Source organism: Mastomys coucha, unplaced genomic scaffold (assembly GCF_008632895.1).
Source record: "Mastomys coucha isolate ucsf_1 unplaced genomic scaffold, UCSF_Mcou_1 pScaffold8, whole genome shotgun sequence".
NCBI lineage: Eukaryota > Metazoa > Chordata > Mammalia > Rodentia > Muridae > Mastomys > Mastomys coucha.
In genome coordinates, this window is record NW_022196914.1 from 78,300,128 (window position 1) to 78,322,818 (window position 22,691).

At 34.3% G+C, this 22,691-nt stretch overlaps 1 protein-coding gene across 1 annotated transcript in view; it reads left to right on the forward strand.

Moving 5' to 3' along the window:
* Hcn1 (hyperpolarization activated cyclic nucleotide gated potassium channel 1) overlaps positions 1-22,691 on the forward strand; it is a 386,612-nt gene that overhangs the window by 296,818 nt on the left and 67,103 nt on the right. The window contains exon 5 of the mRNA XM_031360231.1: positions 16,139-16,285. Within this exon, the coding sequence (XP_031216091.1) occupies positions 16,139-16,285 (147 nt within the window). The remainder of the gene's footprint in view (positions 1-16,138; positions 16,286-22,691) is intronic.

Genomic DNA, 22,691 nt, shown 5'->3' on the forward strand with positions numbered 1-22,691 from the left:
AGGGTGATCCATTATTCCTGCCTTATACAAATATGTTGAAGAAATCACATATCTAATAAAACCAGTACATAAATGGTTATTTCTCCCTCTTATAAGTAATTCAGAATACTTGGTCATAAATATTTTGAGATTCATGAAATATGTATGCAATTATCACAAAATAATTTGTATTGGTATTCTGAATAATATCACATAAAATAGCATATCATCATATCTTACGAAATATTATAAAATCATTTAAATTTTAGCCCTATTTTACATAGTGCCTAAAATCTAAACCTACACAATACTTAAGAATCAAAAATGTAAAACGCAGAATTTTAGGAAAGAGGGTGTATGCATTTGAAATGCTAAGTTACCTATATGATAATTAGTGTTGTTCAAATCATATTAATACAAATGTGTTTTAGTGTAAAAGTTCTCAGAGTTTTTTTTAATCCATCAATTCAAAGAAGGACATTACATCTGTTTAGATCATTTTTCTCTCTCATATTCTCTTTATTTTTGCAGCAAAACATATTGCCATCAAATAAGTCATTACAGAGGTACCATTTTCTAAATAAATAATAAAATATGCATAGATCAACAATACATAATAATAAAGTAGTTCCTAAGAAAATTATAAAGAGCAAGATAGATAGCTATATCTTAGACAACCAAACAAAGAAGATTACATTTTTCTCACATCACAATTTAGGGATTAAAACCCAGATATCAAGAGATATCAAATCATATTCCACACATATGAAACTAACAAACTGAGTGGCAATAATTTGAAAAACTCACCTTATATGCTAGGCCAGTGTGCTTAAAATGTCTAGAGGACCGATAAACTTCATCTTCAGAAAAGTTGTGTGAATCACATGATTTTTATTACCATTTCAAAACACATAATCTAGCATCCTATCTAGAAGATAAGATTATTATCCCAATGCTTCCAGTCTGTGCAGACTATTTTGATACTGAAAAGGTCAAATATTTGATGAGCAGGATAATCAAATTCTTCTATAATTAATCACTATATTTGGAAAGCCTAGGTACTAGATAAATGAGAATATTATAGGTGAGTGTGTCTGAAATGAGCAATATTTACCTTGAAAATGTCAGCTTTGCCAGTGTTACATAAGAGCTTTGAGTTATGTCTTCTCACTTTAGAATATTAAATTTATGGGCTATTTTGACTCCAAATAGCAGACTTGGGCTTCATGTTGTTTTCCTTTTATTGCATCTGCTATAACAGAGGCATTGTAGAGTAATTGTTGTATTAGATCTCCAACAGATCTTCATACATAAATTTCATATCCTTGAATAGAAAACATTAGCATTATACAGAGCCTTTAAAGTACATGGTACTTCATAGAATTTCAAGAATTCTTTCAGCAAAATACTAAAAGAGTTAGTTTACAAATTTTAAAGATGAAGAAACTGGAGCTTAAGTGGATTGTAAATTTTTTTCCAGGCCACAAAACATTTTCTGCTTTAGAAAATAGCTATAATATATATTTCATTTGTTTTCTAAAGTAAGCTTTTATGGATTTCCCAGAAGTATAAATTCTTCTCTACCACTAACTGAACAGGTTGGACATACTACCTGCATTTATAAAAGAAATAGAAGGATCTTGTATATTTTGCTATGAAAATATTGCTGAAAATATTTATACTCTTCTATTATCTAGAAATACCTCATGTTACTTTAAATGGATAAACATGAATAGTGTTTATAGTGTGTCATATAAATATAACCTAGTTGCAGATTTTTAAGACAGTTTTAAAAATTTAAAATATGTACTTATGTTTTTAAATTAAAATATTGATTATTTCAGGAAATTAGTGTAAATTACAATTACTTCACAGAAGAGTTAAAGACTGTGAGATATACCAAATTTATCAGAACATAGTTGTAATAACAAATTCACAGAATATTTAAACTTAAATAGTAAATTAGTTGCATACTTAGAAATATTATTGCATAATATTTTTTCAATTTGTTGTTAGAGTGGACACTCTGACATCAGGCTAATGTCTGATTTCTGCTGATTTCTGCCTCCCTTTTACTGATTTCTGCCTCCCTTTCTCCATAAAAGGGTGGAAAATAGTCAGGCAATCTCTGAGAATTCTTTTATTCATGTCTAATAATGGAACATACTGTTTTTACCTGAGGACAGGAGGATCTCTGCTTGGTTTCTCTGGTATTCTAAGTTTCTATTAATTTTGAGGTCTTCTCCTAGAAATTTTCTGAAAAACGTTTTACTTTTAAAAACATCAGCTTTTATAAGGCATATAGATTATTAAAATACCTTAACAAAACCTGCTTCTGTTTCAATAAGTACTAATGTTCTTGTTGTTATTGAAATTACTACATGAATTAATATGAAGAAATTAAATAAGCTTTGGTCTCTAGGATAGCCCCTTCTGACTTTATAAAAAATGCCCGACTAGAAGAAAACACTGACTCAGGATGGTTCAAGACAGCTCTTAATAGTGACTGTGTTCACAGCACTTTATATTTTCTGCTGTTTCTCTGGAAACAGAAATAACATTTAATAATGCTCTGGTTTAAAATGGAGCTAAGGAACTAATCTTACTTTATGCAAGCAGCAGGCTACCTTACTCTATTAATACCAAGAAATTGTCTGAATATAAAAATAAAAAATTTGCTTATAATGCATTATTACTGTGTTAGTCTGCTTTTTGTCACTGTAAGAAGCCCCTGAAATTTTTCATGTAGACAGATAAAATGTTAGTTGACTCATGGCTATTCTGGTTTCAGAAGTTCTGAGTCTTGACCAGTCAGACCTTTTAGGCTTTTAGGCCTTCGGTGAGATTGCAAATCAGTGTCACATGTGTAGTAAAGAAAAGGAAGCCAACAGCAAAGATCTTCAAACCAGGAAGCAGAGGAAAATGTATCAACATTCAATTACACACTTCCAGAGTAAGTCTACAGTGGCTAAAAAGCTCGTGCCAGGTCCAACATCTTCAAGTTAGGTTGTGCAAATCTCTAATTATGTTATTTGTGGGGGGATTCAACATCCATGTTGTAACAGCAACTATACATATATATATATATATATATATATATATATATATATATATATATATATTATATCATTTTATAAGACTTTTGTGACAACTAAGAAATGCATCATTGCATTGAATTATTAATTTTGGTTACAGAAGTTGACTCATTTTTGTATCAGCTTGCAAAACTTTAATCAAACCACTATCTTTGATGTCTTTAATATTATTTCAATAGAAATAGACAAAACCCAGACTCAACATAAGGATTACTTCATATTTACTTTCTAATTACTGTTTAATTAGTGACCTCAGGAAGTGAAAGTGTACAGATATATCAGTGAGATTAACATATATTAATGTAAAAGAGACATTGTAAGAAAGAGATAATATTTCAGGTGAGAAGAATGATTCCATTAAAGGGGGAAGAAGGAGGAGGAATGGGAGAGGAAGGAGGAAGAGGAGGAGGAAAACAATGGAGTTTTTGTTCTTGTTGTTTGTTTGTTTGTTTATTTTAGCAATGATGGATTCATGGTTAGAGGCACAGACAGAGAACCTCTTTTTCAGTTGAAGTGTATTTAACTTCCTCGTGAGGCTGGAGAATGTGTTGTAATTCTGCCTGGCTCCAAGTCCAGCTTCAGTCTCAGATAGAGACCGCTGGTCCAGAGTGAAAAGTTCACTTTCTAGCCATAGTGCTTCTTTATCAAGAAATGTCAAAAATGATTGCCCTGGTTTATAAATTATTATAGTAAAGAGAAATACAGATCTCTGCCCTAAGAACTGGTAGATACTAAAGAATAATAAACCATACCAAATAGTATGGTGGTGTTGGTGATGATGGGAAAGACTGTTCGTTAAGAATTCAGAGAACTGGCTTTATCCCTGACATTTACTAACTAGATGTAAAACCTGTGAAAATGAATTCCCCACTCTGGGCTTCTTCTCATCTGTGAAATGAGAGGATTGGAAACAATTATCTCCATGGTGCCCTCAAGCTCTCAATGTCTCCTTTACACTAAGTATATGCTAATCTCACTGACATGATCCAAAAGACACTTAAAGTGTCTTCTGGGTCATCTTTATGCACATAATTCATTAATGTGTAGCCCTGGCTGGGGACATAGTACAAAGAGAAGGTGTGTCTTAGAATAACCTGACCATTTGTATTCTATCTAAATGACCTTAGTTACTTATGCCAAGAATTACTTCTCAAACTAAATACCATCTTTCGATACCACCCTCTTGGGTGATTTTATTTCCACCAGCTTTGGTTTTTAGAGATTCAACTTAATTGGCTGTGTCATTATGTATACTTCATGACACCCAATCACACGACCACCTGATATTTCGAACACTTAGTCATAACTAAATTAAAATTCCCATGAGTCACAGGAATAGGTGTCAACATATAGTTACAAGGAGTGTTTGCATATTTTTGCCTCATCAAATATGTAACATTTTTAATTAGCTTTACCAAGAATCAACAACTGTGCTAAAGGTTCATTTTTTGGAAGCACTCTAATTGCTAAGGCTGTAAAGAATAGTCTGCAGGTGATTCTGCACAAAACAGGCCCCAAAAGTGATTGGAAAGTTACAGGAAAAATAAGGAAAGAAACAAAAAGAGATCAGGTCACAGAGGAGCTAAAGAAGTGTTTGCAGCAAAGGGCAAAGGAAAAGAGTGGAGAAACCATGACACCTCATATTTAAGAGCATAGGGAATGAGAAAATAACCAAAAACATTCAGAAAGGCAACTTGAAACTGGGATTAATCCAGAAATGTCTACCAGAATTAGTCTAAAGAATGCTGCTTCCAGTGAGTCACCCATGATAATCTGAATTATTCTCAATAAGCTTCATTTACTGTACCATGAAGACAAAGAGGTCTTGCTAATAGAAATGCCCACTATGGATTGCAGACCCCTCCAATTGGGACATCCAGGGAACACAAAGCAATTTTTCATGTCTATTTTACTTTAAAAGTGTAATATATTTATCAGCACTTTTATCTCTTGTCTGTTGATCTTCTTTAGCATATTACATATGCATCCGGGTTTGTGCCTTTGCAGTAAATGGTTACAAATTCAAGTGATCATAACCCAGGAAACTGACATTCATTTAACATTGCTATATGCCAGATCATATTTTATTCTTCAGTGCCTTTCTCTGTAATGTGTCGCACCACTTCATGACATGAAGTCACAGAAGATGGAGAGAGCCAAGTTACTTCATTAAGGCATGAAATAAAAGGGGGAAAATGTGAAATGCTAATTTACATCCCATTCTCCAAACATCTCCTCTTGGACATCCTAAAGGGATCCATGGGTAATGGGGTTATTCTCATCTCCTAGATATACATTAGTTACTCAGATTTTGCACTTTAAGAAAAAATGTTCCAAAGCTATTTTTAAATAACCATATTTGTTCCTACTAACAATTAACAGAACAACAAAGTCTCAAGTATGTTGGAAGGAAAACAGAAAATTAACTTGAAGGCAAAGGAGAATGTACATAACTCTCCTGAGCTCTTAGATCCTTTGAATGGAATCTTACATCCCTCTACCTTCATTGTTGGCTTTAACCCTTTTCTTTGATCTATGGCTGCCCACTTTTGCTTCTGCACAAAGTGCGCGCGTGCGCACACACACACACACACACACACACACACACACACACACACACGCACACACACAGAGTTTCCTGGCCTCTAAATGCCCATTGTAGCTCCCAGCTAGAGTCCCTAGAGTCCCTACTTCTGCCTGATGGACTGCCACTACCAGATTAGATACATAGTTTAACTATTTTCTGGTCTGAGCTAGTATTCGATATTTTCTTTAAGTTCTTGTTTGTTACATTTTTGTTACATGCCAGACTCCTGAAGTTATTACCTTTATTCTCAGGCTGAGCTGAATAGTCAAGTCATCTAGAAACCTGTAAGAAATAATGTCAGTAGCAGCTGGTTTTCGTTGCCTGCATCACCACTGTGCACAGTCACTACACAGAAGTATGAACACTGGACGAAGTGAAGTTGCTTCTGCCCTAAACATGGTGCTTCAGGCATTGCTTAGGATCTTCATGAAGGCACATATAAAACATTCCTGTTATTCTCAAAGTAGTCAGAAGACCAAATGCTCACAGGAGGCTTTAAATCATTACAGAAATATTGTCCTTATTAGTATCATTACCCATGACAGCATTAAAAATTGATAGGTTTGAAAAACAACCATAATGCACATCTCTGCCTATACAGAGTATCACCTGACATCTGTATATAGTACCTTCTTCCTTTTGTATTCAGTTTTAATTTTGATTTTTTTCTGCATTGTTATGTCAATGATGTTAAACAACAAAAACATCTTCAAAATGAATGTACTTATAGAAAGTCACTAAAATAAATAACAATATTAATGTACCTCACTAACTGAACACTCTTGCTGCACCCAGCATTTTTACAGTCTTTCAGATTGTATGTGCATAACCCAGCTTTTTATCCTAGTTTTTTTATGTGTTTTTCTTAGCCAATAGTACCATTCCACAATCCACAGGAAATTTGTTTCATCTCTGCTGTTGCTGACAAACTGCAGAGCCTTGACTATATGGTTTCCAGTTTTGTGTTTTTATGGGATTCCTTTGTGTACAGATATGGGTCTCTATGTCTACAAGTGTTTCTGATGTTTTTCTTAGACTCTTTTTCTACTGTTTGTTTTGTCTACTCCTGTCTGTTTGGTTTTGTTTTTTCTTATTGTTAATAGTTAGCTGTGTATTTGTTTGCAGAGGAGAGACAAATAGGGTATAGACTTGTAGATTTAGAAGAAAAGGGGAGGTTGAGGGAGTTGCAGAAGGCATACTGTAGCTGGAGCATATTGTATAATAATTTTTGTTTTCAATAAAAGAAAAATATTAAAGAAGTCCATAGAAATAAATGAAAAGAGCAAAGACTTCTTATGCATGCAGAATAGAAGATGCGCCGGGAAGATATATATGTGGGTGTACTTTATAGTGTCATGCTTGAGAACATTTTAAGAGTCTCTCAGCTTTTTAGACAGTATGGGGACAAATCAAGCACAGTCATTAAAACAAAACAACACACACTACTCTCTCTTGCAAACTAAGAAAATAAAAAGAATGAAAAGAAGGTACATCTGCGATTACAGTAAACATTAAACTGCTCATAAGAAGTAATTTTTCAAAACTCTGAACATCAAGAAATATCTATGTAGATTCTACTGTTTACAGACTTGACTGTACCTACATCATTTTTTTATGTAGTCATTGTATTTTGTGTGAATAATGCTGTTTTCAAACCAGACCTGTGATGATGATAGTATGATATAAGCATGGACTCACGTTGGTTTTCTTTTTGTCATTCAAATTTAGAATGGGCAAGAACACAGTTTTTTGAAACAGGGTCTTGCTATGTAGCCCAGGCTAGGATGCGCTGAAGATCCTTTGATGAAAGGTGTATGCCACCAGCCACACACAGCTGGAGTATTATTTTTAAGGCAGAATAATTAAAGTATATTATGAAACTTATTAAGTTAAAAGTAATGTCATGATACTTTGCCAACCCCAAATTTATTATCTCTATTCAGAAAAGTTTTTAACCTTTTTAACTTAGCAACACTACTTTTTATAATTGGAGCAAAGAAGCTATTGAATTTTGTAACAACAGTGTATCTACTCAAAAATTTTCTTTCCTTATTAGGCATTTTCTTCTTATAAGTCAAGTCATTTCTCATTCATACTTTGTTGTTACTTGATTATAGATAGAATATGATACATGCTTTCTTACAATTTTCAGTCTGCCTTTTTCAAACAAAAATACCTCAATAATAATGATGGATGAACAATTTCTGTACATAGGTCACACATTTTCCAAGAGATATTTTAAAGCTTTCATATATTAATATATTCACAGTGAGTATCTGAATGGAGATCCTGTGTCTGTAAACAAAAAGGCAAGTATCAACCTGGGAAGAGATAATTCTGGGAAAAAAAAAAAACACTAGATTTTTCAATTGCAATATTTCCTGCAAAGGTTTGATCTGCACACTATGTTGTAATATTTCTAGTTTTATGGGGAACATGGGTACTTACCATTTGCCATCAAGATAAGCCCAATATTTTCAGTCCTGAAAGACACAATCACCTGTAGAAGACCCTGTGTGTCACTTCATATTTACACTAAAGGAAAGTGACAGCGACAGTAACAAAAAAAGTCTCATTAACTGCAAATGGGTTTACTTTATAAATCCTTTTTAAGATTCATGTATTTACATTAATTTTTTTCCTCCTGTTCACTGTACTGGAAGATAAAAATCAGAAAAAATTTAAATGTTCACTATGTAACTTACTCTGTAATAATCATGTTGCTTAGCTTCTAAATAACCAGAAATAATATCACAGAAATTAAAAAGTCCCATGTAGGAATAAATGAAAATATATCTTAAAAACAAATATTGCCTCACTTCTAATCTTTTAGAAATAATACTTGGCAAACTCTTTTGCAAAAAATCGGGATTTATACACAAAATTTATTTTTTCTTTTTAATGGCAGGATTAAATCAGACATTGTGAGTTCAGTAACTGTATAAATATTCTTGATTACTGTTAAAATATTCTTGATAATAAACAAGATAGATTGTTTATGAAATAGAGATATTTAGATGAAGTAATCAATGAATTTTAATAAATTCATTGTGTGAAGCTCTTTTATTTGCTTCACATTTTGTTACTTTTAAGGTAAAGTTTTATTATTAGCACCTGATATGAAATTTTGTACACAAAATCAAATATCATAAATTGTGGTTTAATATTATTGATACCATTTGAATTCATTAGGTTGAGTAACCAGAGTGCACTGTATATAGATGGATTGCCAAAACCACAATTTATTAAAACAAATTTTAAAACTTTAAAAGGTCATATTTTAAAATATATCTGTAATATAATAAGCAGTGATAACCAATAATAATAAAACATTAACCCAACTGTCAGTCTTTATTGGATAATAATTCAATCTCCCATGATCACTTTCACCATTGTTTTAACTGAGATGTAACAAGCATCACAATCCTCATTTCCATTTTTCAGTCGATGGGTAAAGGCATTGACTCCTGTTCATTGAATCTGGGAACTAAGTATACACAGACACTGGAGGAAATGCAGTGGTAAACACATCAGGCCATGACTGACCTTTCACAAAAATTTCAGGAGCTCTGAGCATAACTAAGACACAAACTCGGCATTCTTCCTAAGTGTAGAGCAAATATATTGTATGTGCTACAGAGACTCAGAGATTATGCTTGGTGTATTGATATCTGAGAAGTGAACTAAAGAATACCTTGGACAGAAAAATATGCAGTCAAAGAACTTTTCAGATGGTGAAACAGAAAAGAGCTAAGTAAGAATGTTTGAGTTCCTTTGTGGAAGAAACAATAATAAATGTACAAGGTGGAGCAGAAAACCATGTTGATCAGAAAACTGGGTAGACTCAGAGACTGAACGTGACCCTGAGAGCAACAAAAATCTATTAAAAGGCCTTAAGGAAGAGACAGCAGTAAAATGATCAGAGATTTTCTGTCTGGATCATGAAAATTAGCAAGGCACAACAAAACAGAGACACTCTGAGTGTAGTTAAAAGTTAGCCATGAGTTCAGTGGAAAGATAAAGTGTTGTTGACTAAAATAGTAATACAGAAGGTTCAGCTAGATAAAGAATCACTGAAACTTTGTCATGTGTAAAGTAACATGATTTGGAAATGTCCTGAAAATTAAAATGAAGAAATATATAATTCAAGGCTCTGCTGTTTTGATGAGGATATCGTATTTTGCATGTGAAAACAATTTATCTCTGGCTAAGGATATGAGGACATTGGTAGTTTGCTTGCCTAGCATCTTCAGGGCCCTAAGTTCAATTCCAAAGATATCAAAATTAAAAACAAACAAACAAACAAACAAACAAAAAACCAAAAAAGCAAAAAATAGTATTTTAAAAATCATTTGAAATCAGCAAAAACGTGACTTCGATTGTTTCGTTTAGATTTTTGTTTGTTTGATTGATTTATTCTGTTTTCTCGTTTGCAATGCTGAGTGTGTTGTATTTGTCACCCCCTCTAATGCCTTCGGTTATCATTTAATTTCTTCTTCCCCCATACCCATGTGAGTGTGCAGAGGGAGCAGTACACTTAATATTGACATTTCCACTTCCCAGTGCCATCCACTTTCAATGACAGCTTGTTTTGCATTTCCCTCCACACATTCATTCAGCTTTGCCTGCAAAAGACAAGATCGATAAAGACTCCCTGAGGCTAAATACAAGTGTGAAATCTACATTTTCTCAAAACTCCAAATTTAAGGAATATAGTCAGTCACATCTTAGACTTGTTCTTAAATTCTATGCATTCATATACTTTAGGCTAATGTAAAGGAAGAAAATTTGAGGCTTAAAAATAATTAAAGGAATTTTAGGAAATGATTTAAAATTTAGAATATATGGAAAATGCAGGGGGATATATAGAAAAAGGGAACACAGGAGTGGTCAAAAAGAATCACGTAGAAATGATAGATATGTTAAATAAATGATTAGTCTAGTATAGATGGTAAAACTCAAATTCAGAGGCTCAGCATCCAATTCAAGTTTTTCATCCAGGTTTCCATAAATGTATCATCAGTAAAGATTGAGATGTGAATTAGCACCACTATTCCTCAAAATAAGTTAAAAATAGGCCTTGTATGGGCTGCAGACGTCACCCAGAATGGTGAGGCACTTGCCAGGACTGGAGTATCCTGGGGTGTGCTGGCCAGCTACTGTAGCCAAATCAGAGAGTAAAGACTTCGTCTCAAAGATAAAAAATACAGAGTTGTTGCAAAAGGCATGCCACAGTGGCTTCTGACTTCCACATGTTTGCATGCATGTGGGTAGGTATACATGCACACACATGTATCTAATCCCCCCTTGCCTATGTTCCAGACAGACATTCCTTGGTATATACCCACAAAGAATCACAGACAACTTAAAATAGAGAATTTTGCATTTCCATGTGCATCTTTACACTATTCCCAATAGTCAAGTTAAGAAACAGCCCAGATGGTCTTCAACACATGATTGGATAAAGAAAACTTGATATATTCACACTGCAGTTTTACTCACCCATGAAGAGGATTGAAATTATGTCATTTGTAGGAAAGTGGTTTGAACTGAACATAATCATATTAACTGAAATAGTGAGTCCCATAAACAACAACAACAAAAAAAAACAAAAAACCAAGTATTATATTTTCTGTCATCTGGAAGCTAGTTAAAAGAACAGGAAAGTAGAAATGGAGGACTCTAAGTATATGAAAGAGGGGGTTAAGGGAAGAAGGGTAGGGTAAGTATGATCTAAGTATCCCATATGTATTCATGCAAGTTCCTTAATAAAACCTGCTGCTTTTTATATCTAATGTGTGTTAATAAGATGATTTATTTCAAGCTTAATAAATTTAATAAAAGGCCCAGAGCCAGTATCCAAATTATCAAAATCAGAAATAGAAAGGGAGAAATAATGACAAAAATGGAGGAAATTCAAAAAATCTCACATCCTACTACAAAACCTATACTCAACAAAACTGAATATAATTTTAAGTAAGAATTAAAGTAGCCCATTTACTTCTAATGGGTGTTATTTTTGTTGCTGTATATTAAAGAAAAATATTGTACCTTCACTCTCCATAAATATTTTCTTGGTGGTTATTAAATGTACTAATGTTCAAATAATGCTATATTGCTCCAACTAACACAAACATTAATAGTCTCATTTTTTGAACTTGTGAGCCTCTATAAAATTTCTCAGTTTTATTTATCTCCTTCTCTAAATACCACTACATGTATTCTTCAAAGAGTTATTTTTGTTGGCCAACCAATATGGCAGTAATATTCTATGTATTTTGGGAAATCTTATGTGTGGGGAAACAGAGTAAAGTCAGCTCCTACTTCTCACAAGGGTTAGATGTCTGTTTAATTTCTAAACTCATGTCCACTGCTCTGCATTTCTTTTCTACATTCTCTGCTTACTGGCTACTCTCTCCTTAAACTCTGGGTTCTGCTACTTACATTTTTGGGTTTTGCTTTTGTTCTGTTTAGATTTGTTCTTTATTCTCCTCTCAAACTTAGGAAGTTATTATCCATATCCTTAACTTGAACCTCTTCCATATCTGAACTGCTTTTATAATGCCAGTTCTGCTTCTTGCCAGGTCTCTCCTCAGTTGACACACCATCTCTTGGTCTCTTAGTCATTGATGACGTGTGCATTTCCTCCTCTGAGTGCCTGACCTACATATAAGCATGGCCATGTGCCATCAGCCACTTAAACTTAGCTTTCCCAAAAACTGAATTTATTTTCCCCTGTTCTCACTCAGATATGCTTCCTATGTCCTAAGATAACCTGGTTCTTGACATAGAGAAGTGACTCAAAGCTTCAGTGTTTGTTAAGCTTAGAGCTGCTGTGTCCTGAATACAGACTTCTCATTCAGGAGATCTGGGTAGAGGCTACAAATCCATGATCCTAATAAGTTTCTAATTGGTAGTGGTGCTTGGTAATGTTTAACAAATGACTGTGAAGACAGATCATTTGGTTAGAGCATATGCTCTACAAACATGATACTTGAGTTTGAATCCCTACCCCTGATATAACAATCCAGGGATATAATGTATGTAAGCCCAGCCTTACAAGAAGAAGTCAAATGAATACAAAGAGCTCATGGACCATCAAGATGACCTAAAGAGACCCTTCTTAAGGACTTTAAAGTCAAGAACAATAGAAGTGGACATTGGCATAAATATTTACACATTCTTATGTATACACACACACACACACACTCACATGTGTGCACGCATACACACACAGGCACATACACTCATGCACATACACTCATCCATTTAAATAGACTATTTTTCAGATAAATCATTTCACAACTGTTAGATGAGTAATTGCTGGGCAATGTTAATTATTAAGTAATATACACTGTAATATCAAAATTAACTCAATACGACTAAGCTACAATTAATATTCATAGAGCTTTGGAATAATGAAATAACAAGGACTTATTCAACTGAATATCTTCTAAAGGTAACAATTTGAAGTACACACAAAAAAAGACTTAAGAGGAAATTTAACTATATTCAACCAAGACTTTTTTATAAAATAAAATAATTTATTTATAATGCTTTCTTTTAGCTAAGTGACAATTTTCCATTTCATGAATGGGCAAAGAGCAGATGTTTTCCTTATACATATAGATCTCACATATAGGCAGTCATTTTCTTTAGTAACTAAAGTAATAGACTTTTCCATGCTGCATTTCACATTTTTGAGAGACATGGCAAGGAAGAAGACAGGTAAAATGTCATATGCTTCAAGGTTTCAGTGTCAGTGTTCCAGTCCATTATGGAATCAAAGCAAAGATGACTAAAGAAAAAAAAAATGAAGCCATTGTTCGGCCAGCAGGGATTCCAACCCGTGGGTGCATAGTAGTATGTGAGAGAGTTATCAGTCTTGGAATCCAACACTTTATTTTTTCTAATGTTGGATATTTGCAGAACTTACTGGGCTGCAGACTATATCCCACAATAACTTGGTTTAAAATTTCAGGACATAATGAAATAGGAGAAAGATAATGTTGACAAATAACCTCAAAACGAGAGCCCCTCCATGGACCCAGTTTTTGACAACTGGAGAATGCTGATTGTCTGGCTTAACCGCCAAAGGGCCATCACTTGGGGCTGAGTATGCAGCTCTGTAAAGAAGCTAAAATCAAGATTATCCCACAAAATTCCAGACCTGAAACATTGTGTCATATCCCACTTGCTCCTCTTTTTGCTCAAGAACATTTCCAGAAACACATACAGATTTGAATCTAGCTCCCTACATACATTATCTTGAGTAACATCTGTAGTCACTGAAAAGTGTTGTGTATCGCCAGCATAGGGGCACAGCTGAAGCAGAATGAGTCTCAAATCCCTTGAAGGAGGCTACTAAAGCATAGAGATATTTGAATTCTTCATTAAAATTTAATGAATTTTTTTCCTCAACTAACCACTGGAAATCAGTTATATACAACGGAGATGAAGACACATAAGATCAAAATGTTATGTTGTGTAGCTTTAGAAGAAGGGATGAAGGTATGCAGGATTTCAAGCTCCAAACACTTCAAATGTTTCTTTATTTTTTAAATGAAAAATGATCCTGGCAGTGGTGGCATATGCCTTTAATCCCAGCACTTGGGAGGCTGAGACAGGATTTCTGAGTTTGAGGCCAGCCTGGTCTACAGAGTGAGTTCCAGGACAGCCAGGGCTATACAGTGAAACCCTGTCTCAAAAAAACAAAAAAAATATTATTATTAATGTAAAAATAAAAAAATAAAAATGAGAAATATCTCAATTCAGGATAATAATTTATAAGGTTGAATCTCTAAGTAACATATACAAAGATTTTCTGTTATAGATAGGAAAATGAAAAAATGTAGTGACTTGACACTTAAAATGTATCAGATAGTTGTGTTTTCCATTAATCACCAATAGTGGGTACAGTAATTATGTACATGGAATAAAGAGACATAGACTTTTAGGCAGGAATCTTTTATCAGAAATATAGAAAATATATCATTTGGGTTTTATTTAACTCAATGGTCCTAGACTTTCCTAGTGACTGTTTAATACAGTTCTTCATGTTGTGGTGACCCCCAGCCATAAAACTACTTTGTTGTTACTTCATAACTGTAATTTTCCTTTGTTATAAATTGTTAATATAAATACCTGTTATGCAGTATATCTGATATGTGAACCCAAGGGTGTTGTGACCTACTTGTTGAGAACCATTGGTTTAATGAAAGAATCATTTCAGTAACATTACCTAATGTAAAAACAAGAAATTTGGTTATATATTGTTTCATCATCCCTACAATAAAAAGAATTCATTGTCTTTGATCCAAGTGTGGTGGCACATGCCTTCAATCCCAGCACTTATGAGACAGAAACAGGAAGATATTTGCTGAGTTTGAAATAAGGCTGATTAAAACCAGCCAGGACTGCAGCGACCCTGTCTCAACATACATATACTATGTATGTGTGTCTCTCTCTGTGTGTGTGTATGTGTGTGCATGTGCACATGTGAGTATATTGTGCGTGTGTTATTCTCAAAGTATAATAATTTTGAATCTCTGCATTAGAAATACCTAGAAAATTCATCACAAAGTTTAATGTATATATAACCCACAGTTAGACTTTTTGTTTTAAAATGTGGATTCAATACCTAGAATTCTCTTCTAACAGTTTCTCAGATAAATATCTGTTTTCTCATGCTACTCTTTTATGATCTGGTTTGTTATCTTAGCTGAATTTTGTATTTGCTTATGTAAATATAAAAGTCTTATCGGAGAAGCCTTCTCTAGAATTACACTGAAAAATTGACCTTTCCCAAAAGCTACTCCCTACTCAGGTCTTATAAACAATCAAATTTAAATATTAGTTAAATAAAATTGAATATCTCAGTTACAGTCTGCCTATAAAAATTCTGGAGAACTAGTCTCATGCTGATATCATCTTCTATCCTGAATTGGAGCCTTCTCTTAGGTGTGCTCAGTGTTTTCTTAATGTCTTTTATCACTTAAGAGTCTATGATCTTCAGAGAGCTGTTAAGTTCTTTGCCTCTATATTCAAATTTTAACTAGATTCAGATATTACTCAGAGGTTTAAGATTAAAGTGCTAGGACAAATAAAAAATGTCTCTTTCAAATGAAGAGCCAAGCAGTGTGTTGAATTCTTCTAGAACTCAACTAATAAGTCATAGCATTTTTATTTTGGCCCCATCATTTCTGTTTCAGACACACATACGTAAATGTAAATTAACACTGAGTTCCTGCCATGTCTTCTGCACATCCCATTCTTTTCAGGATATAGTCACCTATGTGAATCCTTTAGACAATGTGACACCTGTAAGTAGCTTAGGCCTTAATGAACTAATTGCTGTTTTGATGAACACTTACTCCTTTTGTTTCAAATTTTTTCAATGTTACTGAATATAGTTCAGTAACATGCTAGGATGGTTGCCTACATGACCTAACTATGTTTCTATATTTCTCCTTTATAGTATAAGCAAGTGGAACAGTACATGTCATTCCACAAGTTACCAGCTGACATGCGCCAGAAAATACATGATTACTATGAGCACCGATACCAAGGCAAGATCTTCGATGAGGAAAATATTCTCAGTGAACTTAATGATCCACTGAGGGAGGTAAGATTTACTCTCTTTTATCAGCAAGATACATTGTTATCATTTGTTTTACTCTTCTAGACTATTCTTTGGTCTAGTTGGTACCTCTACTTAAAAGACTAATCAGATCTACATGCTAATACATCAATGGTTATCTTTATTCATTTCTCTTTCCTAAGAGACTTCTAATTATTTCAAAAAATATCAGAAAATCATTCATTTATGACTCTTATTATATTTTACACATTCTTAGCTATCAAACTCTGTGACTATATTGTCCTCATGTCCCCAATTTTTTATGCTAGGCTTTTATTGTTGAGAGATTACCCTCCCTCTCATACATTTTCTGTGCTCATCCTTGGCACCCTGATCAGGAGATACTAGCCTGCTTCCAGAAGCCGAGTCTGAGTATCTCATTAAGATATTTTCCAAAACCCAAAGGCACTCTTTGCTGCACATCCTATTCTCATCCCTTCCCAAACACTGCTCTCTGCTACCAGTTGCTCCGTTCCTAAACCCAAAGTGGTTGCTCTTGATTCCTTCATCAAACAGTGCTTTGCTCACGACTTCTCCTATTACCAAACTTCCTATGAATGTTCTGTATAATGGTTATATCACAGTTCAGTTACCAAGTATTTACAGCAACTTGTAGTCCTTGAAGGTTATCAAAGTCCTCCTGGTAATGAATCCTCTCTCTCTCTGTGCTCTTTCAAGTACTTTGCTACATTGCTAACAAGACATAAACCCTGCTTCCCTTACTGTTCCTCTTTATTCTGAAAATCTGACTTAAGCTTTGGGGCTTTATTCCCTGCCTCTGAACTTAGTCCTTCAATTTATTTCATCACACATTTTTAGTCTGTGCATTTAACTCTAAGTATTTTCATAAATCCCATTTTCTTAAAAGCTAGATGATATCCCCTGGCACCATAGAAGTTATGTAATGAAGTCATTACCCCTTTTTCAGCAAAAAGCATTAACTTTTAAAGTTATTCTGTAAAATTTTAGTTATTCTTTTGGGTCACTTTGAATGTAAAATTTGAGTTCTATTTTAGATCTTCTTTTATAACCTGTGTTCTGCAAATCCTATCTCTGATTTACATTCATAACACGTCTCACATGCATGCCTTACTCTCTTCTCTACTGGTGCTGCCCAAAATTTGCAGTTCCTTCTTAGTTTTCTCTAGCCTTGAGGCTAGGTCCTCTTTACTATACCTTAAAACAACAGATTGACTAATCTTTTATGTGTATGAGCTACCATTTCTTCATTTCTCTGCTCAGTAAAATATTTGGTTGTTACATTATGAATTCAATCTTCCTGCAGTCAGATTCTAGCTACCTTTACAGGTTTAAGTTTCTGCTGTCACCTTGCAAAGTGATCTCTAGTCAAGGTGGACAGCTTATAGTCTTTCAGCAACATCAAAAATGATAATAATTTTTATCCTGCATAGTATGTATTCCATAAATGACCCTCTTTTTTTGACAATCTGTTTCAAACCACATTTTACCTCTTCCTTCTTTGATACAAGGCTAAATCTATTCTTTCTTTTTCCTGAATCCCAAGCACATCATGTGTAATCCTTGTGCACTACTTTTCTGTGTATTTTTCTATTATTGCTCTTTTATGTCTTTTCTTCACCTTTGCCTTGAAACATCACCAACCACATTGGCCCTTGATCTGCATTTTAGTTTTGTTTCTTACAATCTTTTACCCATTTAACATAAATTAAACAACACAAATATTTTCATCTCAATGTTTTTCATCTCAGTTTTTCCTTTATAGCCATCTCTAAACTGCAGTTGTTGCATCCACTAAAACTTATTTGCAGAGTGAAAAGCTATAAAGTGCAACCGGGTTCTGAGAATAAAATAAATATCAGCTATTATATTGTTATGACTTGGTTCTTCTAGTTCTTTTCAATGGAGTTAGAATGCATACATCTTTGGGCTTTGTAGACAATAACTCAAATGTATTTTGTATTTTTACTGATTTTTAAGTGCTTCTTTTATTTTGTGTCTTAAACCATTATTTTATATTGTTTACTGGAATACAGACCTTTTGCCTTTTTTCATATCCAAATTATAAGGCAAATGAATCAGCTTACAGTTTTCATGGGTCTAAAGAGACAGGCACTCCAAGACAGTGACAGAAACAAAGGTAAAGTTAAAGGAGAGGAAAGTATGAGATGCCTCAGGGTTTACTACACAAAGGCTAGAGATTGCAGCCTAACATTTCATGAAACAGAGTGAAAAGCTAATAGGACAAGTATAAAGTGGGCTTTAAAAAATTTGGCCCTATGTGTCATAGTCCACTGTGATTCAAGCTAAAGAAAACTCAATGTGGTATAAAATAACTAGAAATGTCCTGTGTGCTGTGTTCTTTGCTTCCCACTCTCTTGCCACAGCATGATTCATACTGATCTTCAGTGGGAAAGAATTCACTATTCACATTTTTTTTTTTGTATCACCACGAACCTACCATTTTGTTATTTCTTACAATCCATTAACCACCAAGTTGTTACCAATTTGTTTTATCTATTCAAGTAACATGTCCTCAGGTCCTCAGTATCTTTTGCTGCAGCATTTAAGTGCAAAATTAGCTTATATCCTGCTTTCCTTAGCAGCTCAAATATAACCCACATGTTGCCAAGTTGAGTTTAGTAGAAAACTAAGTCTAACAAGGTCATGCTTTTCCTAGAACATGAAATCCCAGTTCCTAAAGGAAATACAACTTCCTTTCAATGTCAAAGAAGACCCTTTATGGGCTTTCCCATATTTATATCTTTATACTTATTATTCACCATTAAGAAATGATTGATCTCCTTTTTTAAAGTTCTGATTACCTTATCATTTCTTTATACTGTTCTTTCCCCAATCTTTTATACATCATAATTTTCCTTCCATTACTTGTTCTTACCAGGCATTCCATCTTCCATAAATAATTTTTCCATGACCACCTTGTGTCCCTACAGTAATTATCATTTGTGAACATATTGTCTCTTTCATGACTGCAAGCCTTTTAACTAGACAACCTGAGTCATAATCAAATTTGTGTCTGTAATGATCAGAATGTACCAATAACTCATAAAATGTTTTCTGAATAGATGATCTTTATCATCATCATGAATGAAAACCTGACTCAAAACCATGGCTGCTCTATAAAATTACATCTAGAAATAGAGCACTTGCCATCCCTATAAAAGGGAAAAAATTCTGTGACATTAGAATAACACAAAAATAAAGATGGGATTTTAATGAATATTTGAAGGGTTAATGAAAGTACTGTGGAAGAAAAGTAAGTGTCCTCATTAGCCTGATGTGTCAGTTTAACACTGAATGGAGTCATCTGAGAGAAGAGCTTCTGTGAGGAGTTCTCTAGATCAGATAAGCCTGTGAGCATGGCTTAATTGTTAAATAATGTAACCTGACCCCCCCAGCCCACTGTGGACAATTACACCCTATGCAAGTACTCCTCGGGATGAGCCTGGGAGTAAGTCAACAAGCAGCACTTCTTCATGGTTCTTCTTCAAGTTCTTACCTGACTTCCTGAACATTGGGCTTTTACTTGAAATTGTAAGCCAAATAAACCCATTTGTCTCCCAAGTCACTTTAGGTCAGAGTATTTTGTCATAGCAACAGACATCAAATGAGAACATTAGCAAAAGTCATTAATGAAATAAAATATGAGTCTAAAAAATTTAAACATGTTTTGAAAAAATATTCAATCTTAGCAAGAGTTAGGTGACTTGTGTTTCTTTGATGTTAGAGACTACTTGCTGAAAATCTTTAACAAGTACTTGGCTATGCACATTGTTCAAGTCTCGATACTAATGTTAATTAATGAAAGAATTCTTCCCTGGGTGATCCATCCAGGTGAGCTCCTCTGTAGACATTCTCCACTACACCTTCTGTGCACACATTGCTTTGCCTTGCTTTCTCTTAAGGTTTACTTGGGTATTTTCTGCTCTGTCATGCAATGAGCTTTAGAAAATGGAGGACTTTGCACACCCTGAATTCCACACCCCACATATAACTCATATTAATTAATTATTAGATAAATAAGTGCAAATAAATATGGACTCCATACATAGTAGCTCCTCTCAAAGAATCATTGATTATTAGTGTAGCTGGAAAATTTTTCCGTGAGGTAATAGCACTTGGAAGAGTAGAACCAGGAGTGCTCAGCACGAACAAGAGCTTAATTCTTACAACTTAGTATCATTGCACATTTGACTGTGGCAAATATACTTTTTCTCACAGTGTACAGAACTGTTCTCTCATAATTGAGTTTGCTGTGTGTGCAAGTGTGTGATATGTAGCTCTGCTTTGTATGTTGCCATCTTGCACTCTAATTCTCTGTGTGTTATGAGGTGTTGGTTGTTCAACAAAGCATTAAGAAATATGGTGTGGGAATGACTGTCAATGATACATATTATAGAAGCTACCTGAATAGCCTTATTCTCACAATAACATAGCGACATTGGTAGAATATATGGAAGATAGTATGTCCACCCTCCACCAAATTCAGATGATGGTAAATGATGCTGAATTAGTGATTTTGCCACGATGGTATAACATTTGTAGATGTGAGCACTCTCATTTATGAAAGACATCTCCAAAACATCTTGTTCATTCTGCTATATCATGCTTGAAGATGTCTGTTTACAGATAAGAGTATGCTAACCAAACACAACTGCTAGTTCTTTAATCTTAGACTTCTCATCCTTCAAATAAATTTATACTGTTTTTAAGCAAGGCTATCTGATGCTTCTTTCCAAAGAAGCCTAAATGAACCAATATAACCACCATGACAGTCTGCGTAGAGTATACTTAATGAATCATCAAGTAGTTATTCCTGATTTCCCCATACACAACCAGGTAGTGACACATCAAGGACAAGGGAGATTCACAGGGAAAGAGGTTCTTGTCAGTTCAGCACTGATGAAGCCTCATATCTGAACATTGAGCTGTACCAAAATGTTCCGTGTTCTGGAAATGAAATGATTACAGATTTGCCTTAAAACTCCCTTTATTTTGCTGTGAGCTGACATCCTCAGGCTAAAAGAAATAGAACAAGTACAATTTTCTAAGAAAATTATTTAGGAGAGTACCCAGAAGGTTAGTCTATTAAACCTGAAAAGTTACAGTGTGATGTATTCACCATCCCTTCTGCCTATAATCTCAGTGTTTTGTGGCTGTGAAAATTACACTTGATTACTTGGGCATCTCTGACCTTTATGCACTTTACACTATCCCAGACATCTGAACATATCCAACTTTCTTTGCTTTTGATCATTGGTTCTCAACTTTTCTTATCCTGCAACCCTTTAATACAGTTCGTCATATTGTGGTGACCTCCTACCACAAAATTATTTCATCACTACTTCATAACTGTAATTTTTCTATTGTTAGGAATGATCAAGTAAATATCTGATATGCAGGATATCTGCTATATAACCACTATAAAAGGGTTAATAAACCCCTAAGTGGTTGAGATCCACAGGTTGAAAACCATTACTTTAGAAATACTTAATCCTCTGGTGACAGTTGTAAGTGGGCATGTTCTTCCCTATCTGGAAGAAATAGTGAATGAACACATGCTTCTGATAGACAGCTTAGCATCATGGTCAATTGTACAGTGTCATACCACTAGCCAGCACTAACTCGATGTGTGATTTTAAGCTATTTCTTAAACAGTTTGCCATTCTTTTCAGCATTTTAAATGCAAAAAAATTGATCTTTACTATTTAAATGTAGCAGAGGATGGCCTTGTTAGGCATCAATGGGAGGAGAGGCCTTCGGTCCTGTGAAAGCTTGATGCCCCAGTGTAGGGGAATGCCAGGGTTAGGAGGCAGGAGTAGGTGGATGGGTGAGGGAACTCTCTCATAGAAGCAGGGTGGGGGGAGAGGGGTCTCCTCTGCGAAACTGCAAAGGGGATAACATTCGAAACATAAATAAATAAAATATCCAATTTAAAAAGAAAAAGAAAACTAAGATGGAAAAATTTGTAAAAGATCAGGAACGTGCCCAGTATATAGCAAACATCTAAAATAAGTCTTAAATAGTCACATAATTCAATGCAGAGTAGCCTGTTATTCTGGCCTTCACAGCTCTTCTAGTTCAGAAAAGACATTTTTGAAAAACAAAATTGTAACTACATGTAATGTGCTCAAAAGTTGATTTAAAGTGTTATTCAAGAGATGCCAAAGTAGGCCTTAAGGTATGTCCCATTTCTTTTGGAAGTTATTCAAACAATCTGCTAATAGTTCTTCCTTCATTTCAGCAGGCAGCTCTCTGGAGACAATGCCTCAAGCATCAAAACTTGACATTGAAATATGAAGATCATAAGACTGATGTATGCTTTAATAAATGCCAGCAGTATATTTAAAAATAAAATCTAATTAGAAAATTCAGTGAACTCTACCCCATG